Source organism: Lontra canadensis, unplaced genomic scaffold (assembly GCF_010015895.1).
Source record: "Lontra canadensis isolate GAN:19392208 unplaced genomic scaffold, GSC_riverotter_1.0 scaffold169, whole genome shotgun sequence".
NCBI classification, from domain to species: domain Eukaryota; kingdom Metazoa; phylum Chordata; class Mammalia; order Carnivora; family Mustelidae; genus Lontra; species Lontra canadensis.
The window spans coordinates 1,499,547-1,512,282 of record NW_022631163.1 but is presented as its reverse complement, the minus strand read 5'-3'; the positions used below and the strand labels follow the sequence as shown (position 1 = coordinate 1,512,282).

The 12,736-nt window shown below is 40.1% G+C and overlaps 1 protein-coding gene across 2 annotated transcripts in view; it reads left to right on the top strand.

Moving 5' to 3' along the window:
* The window catches only part of RPN2 (ribophorin II), a 56,274-nt gene that overhangs the window by 20,058 nt on the left and 23,480 nt on the right, over positions 1-12,736 (top strand). For both annotated transcript variants that reach the window (XM_032845762.1, XM_032845761.1), the window contains exons 5-9: positions 1,201-1,276; positions 2,277-2,411; positions 4,431-4,607; positions 5,892-6,010; positions 7,847-7,952. In XM_032845762.1, the coding sequence (XP_032701653.1) occupies positions 1,201-1,276; positions 2,277-2,411; positions 4,431-4,607; positions 5,892-6,010; positions 7,847-7,952 (613 nt within the window). The remainder of the gene's footprint in view (positions 1-1,200; positions 1,277-2,276; positions 2,412-4,430; positions 4,608-5,891; positions 6,011-7,846; positions 7,953-12,736) is intronic.

Sequence of the window (12,736 nt, the reverse complement as noted above, 5' to 3'; positions counted from 1 at the left end):
GACAGAGATCACAAGTAGGCAGAGAGGCAGGCAGAGAGAGAGAGGAGGAAGCAGACTCCCTGCTGAGCAGAGAGCCCGACGCGGGGCTCGATCCCAGGACCCTGAGATCATGACCTGAGCCGAAGGCAGAGGCTTTAACCCACTGAGCCACCCAGGCGCCCCTTAAGTGGTTAATTTTCTTATGTAAATTTCAGTTCAATTTAAAAATAGACTGGTGAATGAGGCTTGGTGCAGCACTGTATGACATGGTACAACAAAAATGTGTGTCCACGAGAGAGTCAGGGAGTAAACTGTGGTCCATCCAAGCAGTAGAGTACTATGTCCTGGTTCATAAGAGTGAAGGATGTTTATTGTACCGATACTGAAAGACATACACATCGTATTATTAAGTTAATAAGTTGGAAAAGACTCATGTTTAGGGTAGGTGTTAAAGGAATTTTACTTTTGACAAATACATGCTTTTATAATCAGGAATAAGTGGTAGGGAAAGAAAAAGAGAATAAATTCTGGTTTCAGAACCAAATTCCTTTTATCTTATTTAATGCCTGAAGGGCGAGTGACTTTCCGGTCTCCCAGCAGGGCGAGGATGGCATGAGTATTGGAGCAGTCGGCACGTGTCTAGTGACGGCTTCCTGTTCATAGCACGTGGATCTGGTGTCAGAAAAGTTGCTCCAAATTCTACCCAACAGTCTGCAAATGTGTATTCCATAATATTTCTTCGGTCTTAGAGTGAGAAAAGTAGAAAGTTCCCGGGCAGCTAAGTTCTGCCTAGCTCAGTGCTTTTTGCAGCTCGGAGCTGCCAGATACCCTCGATCCACTTGAATTCTGTTCTCCCAAAAGAGCCTAACTCTTGTAAACCCAAGCGAGTCTTACTCAGTGTTTGGTATGCGAAGCCACTAGGAACAAAACGGATTTCCAGAAAGGGTGAACTTGCTCTCTGTCTCTTCTCTAAGGGCCCACACTTACTAAGTGCCCACAGTACTTACTTCAGGTCATGTTGCCTGGATTGCCTTTTCCTGCTGTTAGGATCTTTGTAATGTAGCAGCTTTTCCCACCTGGATTGGAATTATGCTCCTTAACGGCTCAGACAGTCTTATACTTCTAAAGAACAGGAGAGGGATATTCCTGAAAGCGTCCCAGTTCGAGCAGGAGCGAGCAGATGAAAGGAGGTGAGACTTGACATTCACTTTTATCTTCCAGAACAGTCCAGGCTCTGCAGACGGCATCCCACCTGTCCCAGCACGCTGACTTGAGGAGCATCGTGGAGGAGATTGAGGTGTGAATTTATTTCGCCAAATGGATTTCCCATCTCCTGTCTTTGAAACCCTTTAAAAGAGTCTTGCAGATATACATGCGTGGCTTATTTGGGCCAGTGATGTTTCTTTCCACACCCATGCCACACTAACATTCTTTGTATGAGAGCAATATGTCCTGGGGGATATTTGCTAGGGTAGGATAGTTACACCATCCATTAGGTAACCGTTTACTTTGCCAGCCCTTTGTCGGTATAGGTTCATAGTCCACAGATTTTACAGCCTAACAAATCTGAAATTTAGGTATTTTTTTCTGCTACTTAGTTCTTTGTAATCTCGGACAAATTATTTCATGTCTGAGCCACAATTCCTTATATGGTGTTGTAAGAACAAGTGGGGTTCTAAAGTACCTGATTCGTAATAGGTGCTTGGCGAGGGGTCACTGTGTTTTTAGAATGACTTGATCCTTTCCTTTGCCCAGGACCTCCTGCTGCTCAGAGACCACTCTCGTGGACGACATAGTCCGTGATGACAGGCAGTCCACCCAGTGTCCTCACTGGGTGCCCCACAGGCATGTTTGCTGCCTTATCTTGTTGCCCAGGAGAGGAGCATGTCTCTGTCCATCCTTTAGAGCACTGAATGAGAAAGAGCAGTACTCTGCTATGTAGATTGTATCCAGACAGATGGCTGTGGAATCCACCTATGACTGGATGCTTCCTGGGTGCCCTGCGGCCTGGGGTCCTCAGTGCTCTGACTCAGGGGCTTGGGCTTGAGTACCAGGGGTCAGGGAAGGGGGCGCTCCCAGGGCTGCGGAAGACACTGTCTCTCCAGGTGCCTGTGGAGTACACTTTATTCTCTGCCTCAGCATCTTGTTTGACAGAGTACTCCAGATTTAATGTGGTTCTCCAGATTTAGAGATGTAGAGTGAAATTTCTCAAAATTGCTTGCACGGGGTGACTGTGGTTTGCATATCTCCTTCTGTGATCACTTGACTTCCAGCCTGCTTCCATTTTGTTGTGACAGGATCTTGTTGCTCGCCTCGATGAACTGGGAGGTGTGTATCTCCAGTTTGAAGAAGGACTGGAAACCACAGCCTTATTTGTGGCTGCCACCTACAAGCTCATGGACCACGTGGGCACGGAGCCATCCATTAAGGAGGTACCTAACCATTCTCGGGCGTGAAACCCAAAGGGGTTGTTGACTTCATCTGCTAAGAACAATTTTTTTCAGAGGGGATGTTGACTTCGGCTTGGGGTGTAGTCACACGGTGTCTTGAGTTAGGCATTGAAAATGAGAAACAGATGTAATGCCTATCCTCAAGAAACTGGTTATCTGTGGAATAGACATGTAAGCGGTGTCACACTTAACTTATTTTATTTTTTTTGTCTTAGAATACTTTATAGTTTATAAAACATTTTTATGTGTGGCTCATTTGATCACCATAGGAAATCTGAGTAATATGCTCAGTCAGACTTGGTCCCTCTGTAAAATGGCAGCGTGACACATGTGGGGACACACAGATAATAAGTAGTAGCGATGCCCCTAAACCAGGTCTCCCCATGCTGTGGGCTCTCTCTTTCCCACATGTTGGGTAGTAGATCTCCAGCCTTGTTACATTTGCTTTAAATTGGGGAGGGTATGTCATGAGGTGGTGACAAGAAGGCCACATGATTACACTAGTTTCACCTCTCTTTCTTCTGGTACTCCTTACTGCTTGTTTCTTGAGTGATTTCCACGTCGGTGGCCCAGGCAAACCCTCCTCCTTGAGAAGTGCCCTGTTCTCCCTTCCACCTCATCTTTGGCAATGGCTAAATCTTAATTAATCTTTGCTGATTGATATAGGTATCTGAGAGGCATGTGTGTCTACCAGACATCTACCAAGACTTAATTCTTTTTTTCTTTTCTTTGTGGGTCCTCCCTCCCCAAGAGGAGCTCATTAACCTGAAAGAACCTTTGATTGGAATGTGTGTGGGAAATCTTTTTGAGCCGGACTCTTCTTTGTACCCCTTGTTTGTGAGAAGGCTACCAACCCTTGAGCTAAAGGATTTAAAAGACAAGCTGCTGTTGTTTTAATTTTAGGAGGAGAGATTTGGGTTCCAAGTTAGAACTTTGATTTCTTTCATGCATTTTGAGTTTTGTGCTGGGTTTCTTCAAGTAAATAGTAATTAATGATCTGTCTTGGATAATTTGAATTGATTTTCTATTTTCTCTGGAGGATATGACCTAATAATTTATTCATGTATTAGTATTCTTCTGTTGTCTTTGGTTCATCCTGAGTATAGAAGATCTGGAGATGCAATAATTTCTTAATTTCTACGATGGGTGGAGTACAGGAATGTGGGTCTTACGGTACAAATCATTTAGGAACTCTCCTCTACACAGCATGGTAGATGAGTTGGTGATATTCTACATACACAACTTAAACTTTTTCTTGCTTTATTCCCAAGCTTCTGCAAACCAGGTATTTGGATGGAGTAATTTTGCTGTCACTGCTTTTGACATAACCATTCTGGTGAATAGTCACCCATTTTAACATGTCAACAGCCTAGTGATGGAAAAATGTAATTGGTACAATTAAAGAAAATTATTTCATGTCGACTGTGAATAACACTGTCGGGAACAAGGGAGCTCTTTTGTTAGATTGGAGGTTTTAAAAAACAAAACTGATTGAAGTGGAAAATGTTTCCTCTTAAGCAAACAACCTCCAGAATTTTAATAATGCCTTTTAGCTTCCACTTTTTTAAAAAACTGCTTTTAGTTTTCTTCTCTAAACAGCCCCATTAGTTCTTAATGGAAAGTCATTTTAGTTTCTTTCTAATGTACATTTTGGCTATAAGGTTTGGTCTTGTGAATTCAAACTTAACTCCAGTGTACTGCTCAGAGGGGAGTCGGGAAGGAAGTTAGGTTAGGTGGGAGGGTGAAAGGAATTAGGAAAGAATATATTTTCTTCTGGGAGGACACAGACTTACATGTGAATTTTGGTCTTGCTTTTTTTTTTTTTTTTCTGTTTTTTCTTTTCCTATTATAACTTGTAGGAGTTACTTAACCTTTTAACCTCATTTTCCTCATTTGGAAAACATTGATAATTGATAATATCAATCTTTTCAGGGTTTTGGTCCAGATGACCACCTTCCTGCCAGAGGACGATCTCAAGTTGCATTTCCCCTTTTCTTTCAGGATCAGGTCATCCAACTCATGAATGCCATCTTCAGCAAGAAGAACTTTGAGTCACTCTCAGAAGCCTTCAGCGTGGCCTCTGCTGCCGCTGCGCTCTCTCAGAACCGCTATCACATGCCAGTTGTGGTTGTGCCCGAGGGCTCTCCTTCCGACACTTACGAGCAGGCTATCCTTCGGGTATGACTTCCGTGTCCAAGCTGTGCGGCCCTGACCTTTTTCCAGTGGAAGGCTCTCAGAAATCTAAGGACTGGTGGAGATCTAATTGTAACCACCTTCCTGCCCCAACCGAGGACATACCCATTAAAAGTAGAGTAAGGCTCATTTCCCTTAGCCTGGAATTGGGGATATGACCCATGGATGAACTAGTCACAGAACTCTTCAAAAAAATCCAGAAAAGGTTTTTTTTTTTTCCTGGAAGATTTTTTATCACCAGTCTTTTGAGAAATTAAATGCAAGAAAATTATATTTCTGGGGTCATAACACTAAATGTATAGAGGAGTCTTGCTTCTAAAAGGCATTTTCCAGTACCAGAACTTTCTAAATACATTATTTAAAGACCACTTTTTCTAAATTCCCCTTGTAATTCTGGTGCTTACAATTGTTAACACCAGGTCTCTTCCTCCTGTTGGAAGTTTGTCTTTCTGCCTCTTCATAGCATGTCCCTCCTTCTCGCTCAGCAGGAAGCAGAGACTACTTTTTTATGGTGACTCTCTGAACAGAGGAAATGCACAGATCTTGAGTAAGCTTGGAGTTTTCATCTCAAATGAGGCATATTTTGATGTTTGGAAATCAGTGATAAGCTGACATCTTCATAAGAACTTAGTATTCTATTTATGGTAGACATTGGGGTTCCACGCAGGACAGTTCCATTAGTTCTACTTTGGTGGCCTCTTTAAGTATTCTCCTGAGGAAGTGCCTTCTCTTTCAGAATTGCCTCTCCTCTCCCTGCCTGTGCTCACACCCCCTCAGCGAAGGCTGGGGTGAGAAATCATCTGATTAACACAGTTCACCGTAAGTCAGGAGGGGGCAGCTAGGAGAGCAAAGTAGAAGTACTGGCTTTGTAGCTAGATGGGCTGTGGTTTGAGTCCTAGACCAACTGAACTGGCTGTGTGGCCTCAGTTTCTTCATCTGTAAAGTAGAGATTATGCCGTCTATCTCAGATGATTGATAAAGGAGGTTGTGTGTAAAGTGCCCATCCCCGTCTGAAGAATGAGTGTTGGACGAGATCATCTTTAAGATCCCCCCCTACCTCTAACATTCTATAATCTATCCCATTACCAATCTCCTTGTATTTTGTGTCTGATTTCTGATAGATCGTAGACCAGAGTCAGTGAAGATGTCTTGAAATAAAGAGTCTCTTCCCCTGCAGAGCTGGCTCCCTGTGGATAAATCTCCCCAGAAACAAAATTTTGTACTCCTTTGGCCTTCGTTGCTACAGATGATTTTAAAATTTATTTCTAGTTGCAGGTCACCAATGTTCTGTCTCAGCCTCTGACTCAGGCCACTGTTAAACTAGAACATGCTAAATCTGTTGCTTCCAGAGCCACTGTCCTCCAGAAGACATCTTTTACCCCTGTCGGGTAAGTCTTGAACTTATTTTTGAAGGGTACCAATAGACTTGCTTTGCCTGCAGCCAATATAACACGAATTAATATGGATATTATGAAATATCCCCAAATCAAATTTACCTAAACTTTGCTTAGGTAAATTTGACTTCCTAATGTATAGTTATTTAAGAAAAGGATTTTTTTAAAGCTAGAAGAGGAGCACCGGGCTCACATAATTGGTAGAGCATAGGAATCTTAATTTCAGGGTTGTGAGTTTAAGCTGCAAATTGGGTGTAGAGATCACTAAAAAACAAACAACAACAACAACAAAAAATAAAGCTAAAAGAATTTTGTTTTAGTTTTAATGTTTCCTTCCGTATCTATTTCTAGTTGTCTTTGTCTTGTCATTGTGAAGTAAGTAGCAAGTTTTAAATTTGATGCTGTTTTTTCTTGATATATGAGTAATACATATTTATTGTAGGAGAAATACAGAAAAGCCCAAAAATAAAATATAAATCACTGATAGTTCTACCACCTAGAGATAACTCCTGTTCACATTTTGTCATTTTTTTTTTTGGTCAGCCCTTTTTCTATGCAAATAAATATATTTTTAATTGAATTAGGATTATGCTTTGTCTATAACAGTGTCTCATGATTATTTCCCCCATAGGATTAAATCTTCTTCAATCTTATTTTTTAAAAAATATTTTTGTTTATTTATTTGAGAGAGAGAGAGAGAGATCAGAATGGGTGGGAACGGGGTGGAGGAGGGGGTGTGCGGCAGGGGAGGGGGTGTGCTGCAGGCGGTGAGTACAGAGAGGGAGCCCAATGACAGGGCCTGATCCCGGGATCCCGGAATCCCGGGATCCCAGGATTCCGGGATCCCAGGATCATGACCTGACCTGAGTCAAAGGCAGACCTTTAACCGACAGAGCCACCAAGGTGCCTCTTTAGTCTTATTTTTAATGGTTGCATATTGTTAAGGAAATTTTAAAAGAATTAAGGATCAATTTTTATATGAGATCTTGTTAAGTGTTAAATTGGTAAGCTAAGACTGGGAACTCTGAGTTTTAGAGAGAATATCCATTTCTTTTATTTATTTTTTATTTTAAGTAAGCTTTAGGTGCAATATGGGGCTTGAACCCCAGAGGGTCAAGAGTCACATGCCAATAAAAAAAAAAAAAAGAAAATTGTCGCATGCTCTACTGACTGAGCCAGCCAGGTGCCCCAAGAATATTCATTTCTTAGACAATGATAAAGATAAACAGACAATATGTAAAATTAAAAAGCAGAATCATTTTTAGGAATGATGAGTGGAATGGTAAAAGACATTTGGGATTTTGCTATGTAGTTGGAGTTAATTCTCTACCTTTCCCCCCCCTTTAAAATAAAAGTTATTGATATTTTCATAAAAGTAAGACATGTCATTTTTAGGAAATTCACAAAACACAGAAAAGTAGAAGTAATATAAAAAATTGCCTGCAATTATACTGCTCTCCACCAACCTTTTTGAACATTTCTACTCTCTCGCTGTCTCTTTTTTAAACATAATAGGGATCATACTGTAGACTGTTTTGCATTTAATTGTGGAAGCCTACCCGAGGGGGTGGGATTTTAGGAGTGGAGAGGAGGAAACAAAGGAAAGAAGACTTCAGAGACTAGAAGGAGGAGGTCATTTTAGATCTCTCTGAAGTTTTGCCCACAGCATAATCTGTGCTTGAGCAGGAGGTGGCCCAGCTGGGTGGGAAATTTAAAGAGAAGACGTGGCATAACCCTGGCTTGTCTCAAGGAGGGCCACGTGCGGCCAATTTGTTACATTCATGACTTTGCTATGTGAGTTCTCTCTAACCCCGCTGTCATTCTTAACAGGGATGTTTTTGAACTAAACTTCATGAATGTCAAATTTTCCAGTGGTTATTATGACTTCTCTGTCAAAGTTGAAGGTGACAACCGTTATATTGCAAATAGTGTCGAGGTAAGTGCTTTTCTTGTTATCCCCATTAAATCAAAGGAAATGACCAAGTAGGCACACAGGATTAATCGTCTGGTATATTGACTTCATTTTACAGCCAAGTTAATGTGAATATGTTAAGAGAAGAGTAAGTTTAAACTACGCTTCACCAAGAACTTGATCATAGTGAGTTTTATTTGTAAATTATTCATTTTCTGGTATGATTTAGTATCTCACATAAAATTTAGGAGGTAGAAAAAATAAAAATCACCTATAATTTCACTGAGACATAAATATTCTTACTATGATATTTTGTGTGGTAGGTCTTGATAGATTTAGAAAAGTGCCTGATGCTAATTAGGTGATGAAAAGCACCCAGGGACATACTGTAATGAGGCTCTCTGGGTAAAATACAAAAGAGAATCAGTAAGTTTCTTTCTTTCTTTTCTTTTTTTTTTTGGGGTGGGCAGCACAAGTTTATTGAGTGATACTAAAGTGATAGTACAAAGCTCCTGAGGAGGGAGGGGACCCTAGAGGGTTGCCCGAAAATCAGTAAGTTTCATAATGAATTGTGTTTCACATATTTAGCTAACGGTAGTCGTGTTGAAGATCCAAAGATCCAAAGTGGTTCTAAGGATGGCAAACTACGCCTCATTTATCAGATGCTTGGGGAGTGAGGAATTTCACATTAGTGGTTTTCCTAGCTAATTGGAGTATATATACCCCTTCAGGCACTGTGGCTTTCATTTTAACCTTTTCCGTAGAAGTTTATTTAGGATGAATTACATGTTTTTCTACTTTCTTAAACTATGGGATATGATTTAACCATTTCTTTTTCTTTTCTCTGTTTATTTGACAAAGAGAGCGAGACCATAAGTAGGCAGAGAGGCAGGCAGAGAGAGAGGGGAAGCAGGCTCCCCGCAGAGCAGAGAGCCCAGTGTGGGGCTCGATCCCGGGATCCTGAGACCATGACCTGAGCCGAAGGCGGAGGCTTAACCCACTGAGCCACCCAGGCGCCCCAACCATTTCTTATTCTTAATTAGAATCATCAGTATGAGCCCTTTATTGAAGGCCTATGACATGAGAAGCCTAGTTCTGTGTGCTTTCGCTTACATTATTTTTGTCTTACTACAACCCTAAGACACAGATGAAGCCATCTTCACTGCACAGAAGAGGCTCATAGGGGTGGAGTAACTTGTCCAAGGTCTTCCAGCCTGTGCTTGGGTGGGTTCCCTGCCCAGTATGAGTTTGGTTAGCACGCTCTGGTAAATGGGCAGCCTGTGCAGGGCTGTGTGCAGCTCCAGCTCTGGCCTTTGTTATGGCATCACTCCCTTCAGCTGTCCTTTCTCAGTGCTTTTGCTGTGTCTTTGCTGTATCTACTTAATTCTTGTGCATTCTGTTGGGTGAGGGAAACTTGGAGTGGTCCTGTGCCTCTCCTGAATAGTTAAATACACACTCTTTGGGAGAACTCTTTTTTCTTAACTATTCAGGTGTCATTTGCCATTCACTTTTTTTTTTCTTTTTAAAAGTTTATTTTAGTCTTTATTTTTTTAAGTAAATCCTGTGCCCAGCATGGGGCTCAAACTCATGATCCTGCGATCAAGAGTCACACGCTTCAGCAACTGAGTCAGCCAGTCACCCCTTGTTTTTCTTTCTTTAATCAAACTTTTTCATTTTGAAATAATTTTGGTCTTAAGTTGCAAAAACAGTATGAAGAATTTCCGTGTGAAGTAATGAAGTTTTTCGTTTTTTTTTTAACATATGTTTTTAAACTTCTTTAAAAAAAGATTTTTCATTTATTTATTTTTGAGAACGAGAAAAAAAGAGTGAGCATACAGAGGGAGCAGACTTCCTACTGAGCAGAGAGCCTGACGTGGGGCTCAGTCCTAGGACCCGGAGACCATGACCTGAGCCGAAGGCAGAGGCTTAACCAACTGAGCCATAAGGTGCCCTGAGTTTTTAGGTTTTAAGGATGGAAAACTATACCTCATTTATCTGTGGCTTTGTGGGAATGGACTTAACCAAGTAAAGTAGTATCAAGAATGCCCTTTATCCAGCTTCCCCAAATATTAATGTCTTATATAACTTATATAGTTATCAGACCCAGGAAATTAACATGATGCATGCTACTAACTAATCTATAGACTTTAATTCAAATTTCACTAGTTATCCTACCAGTGTCCCTATTCTAATCTGGGATTCAACTTAGGGTCATAAGTCCCTTTTGCCTCCTCTAAGTTATAATATAGTTTCTTTCATGACCTTGATACTTTAGAAGTACCCTCTGTTTAGCTTGTAGAATGTCCCTTACTTTGGGTTTTGAGTTTCCTCAAAATTAAACTCAGGCCACCTGTTTTTTTTGCAAGAAAACTCCAAAAGTGATGCTTTGTCCCTCTCAGTGCATCTTCTTAGGAAGTACATGATGTTGATATGTCTCATTGCTGGTGTAAATGTTAACCTTGATCACTTGATTAAGGTGGTGCCTGCTAGGTTTCTCTCTATAAAGTTGCTGTTTTCTGCTTTGTAATTGAGTCTGCAAATATCCTGGTGATCTTGCCTGCAACTGTTATTAATAGGTTGACTGCCAAAAGGTGATTTTCTCTTTCATTCTTTATACATTTATTAATTAGAATTCTGCTGTAAGGAAAAGCTATCCCTCTCCCAACCCTGTCTTCATTTATTTTTCAATTATTTATAACATTTTGGGCTCATGGAAGTTTATTTTACTTTATAGGTTATGATCCTTTACTTTTTTTTTTTATCATTTATTTTGTTGCTCACATTATCCCAGATTTGACCTTTAGAAAGCTCCTCAAGTTGGCTCCAATGACACTTGAAAGGACAAGGCAGCTGAAAAGTTTGACCTTTTCAAAAGTGAGGCATTACTTAAAGTAGGTAGATTAAACACTTATATTTAAAGTTTGTCGGAAAGGAAGATATTTTCTGGAACTCTCATCTCTACCTTTTCTCTACCTCATGTCTGACTTTTTTAGGCATGAGACATCTGATCCTAGTCCATCCACTAACACAAAATTGGGGTGAAAACTATTGTAGTGTGCACCTTAAACCTTTAAAATCTAGATTCTTTGAATTTTAGCTTCCCTCATTAAGGGTCCTTATTTGCAACCAAACACATTAAAAGGCAGGCATTCCTTTCTTTTAAAAATTTTTTTTCCTGAAATCTTTTCTTCTTTCTACCTTTACAGTCTTTTTTGTTTTTTAAGATTTATATTTATTTATTTGACACAGAGAGAGCGAGAGAGCGAGAGAGGGCATACAAGCAGTGGGAGTGGGAGAGGGAGGAGCAGGGATTGATCTCAGGACTTTGTGATCATGACCTGAGCAGAAGGCAGATGCTTAACGACTGAGCTACCCAAGTGCCCCTAGCTTTATTAGGTATTGCCAAATTGCTCTTCTTTTCATATTCTTACCTACCTTTTGGTATTACGAATTTTTGATAAATTGATGGATATGAAGAAGTGTCTATTTTTTCTTTTTAAGTTTTATTTTTTAGTAATGGCTGACCCTAATGCGGGGCTTGAACTCATGACCCTGAGATCAAGAATCCCACATTTCACCAACTGAGCCAGCTGGGCACTCCATAATGATGTCTTGTTTTAATGTTTTTCGTTGGTTACTAATGAGATTGAACATTTTTTTCCTTGTGTTTATTGGCCTTTTAGTTTTCCTTTTCTGTGAACTGTTGTCTGCGTTTGTCTGTTTTTCTTTGGGTTTGTTAGTCTTTTTGTTACTGAATTTTGGAGGCTGTTGGTGTTCTGGAAACTGACCCTTAGTTAAAAGCATCAGATATCTTCCCTCAGTGTTGGTTTATGGCATCTTTTGATGCACAAAAGTTATTTTCAATGAAGCCTAATTTAAAAATGTTTTGCCTAGGTTGTTTGTGTGTCTTGTGTTTTTAAAAAGTCCTATGCTATTCCAAGGCGATAAAGATAATCTCCAATATTTTCTTCTAATGGTTTTTAAGGTTTTTTCCCCCTATATTTATATTTAGGGTTTCAACATACTTCCAAGTTTATTTTTGTTGCTATAGTATTTTATATCCTGTCAGTAACTGTTCGTATTGATTTGTATTACCATTGCTTGCTTATATGTGTGTTGCTTTTTCATTGGACTTGGAACTCCCTATGAGTGGAGACCAAACCTTATTTTTTCAGTGCTTAGTCTCCATCTCAGACCATTTTAGAAGAAAAGGATGGAGTGGTATAAAGACGTTTACCTACATTCCTGGGCTGTTAGAACTATGGTAATTCATCTTTGAAGGGTGAGCTTTATATCCTAGATAAAATATCTTGGGTTTGTTTTTTTTTTAAATAATAGCTTTATTGAAAATATAATTCATATACCCATTAAAGTATATATAATTCAGTGTTTTTAGTATATATTTTCTTTAAAGATTTATTTTAGAGAGAGGGAGAGAGAGCACGCATGTGCACACAGGCAAAGAGGCAGAGGTTATGGGAGAGACAATCTCAAGGAGACTCCGTGCTAAACGCCAAGCCTGACACGGGGCTCAAACCCACCACCCTGAGATCGTGACCCGAGCTGAAACCAAAAGTCAGCCACTTAACCAATTGAGCCACCTGGGGCCCCAATGGGTTTTTTAGAAAATTTGCAGAGTTTTGCAACCATCACCACTATCAAATTCCGTAATACATGTATCACCCAGAAAACAATCCCATGTCTGTAGTAGACATTCTTTATTCTATAGCAATATAGCCTCTTTCCAGTACTGACAATTACTAGTCTACTTTTTGTCTCTATGATTTGCCTATTTGGGACATTTCATA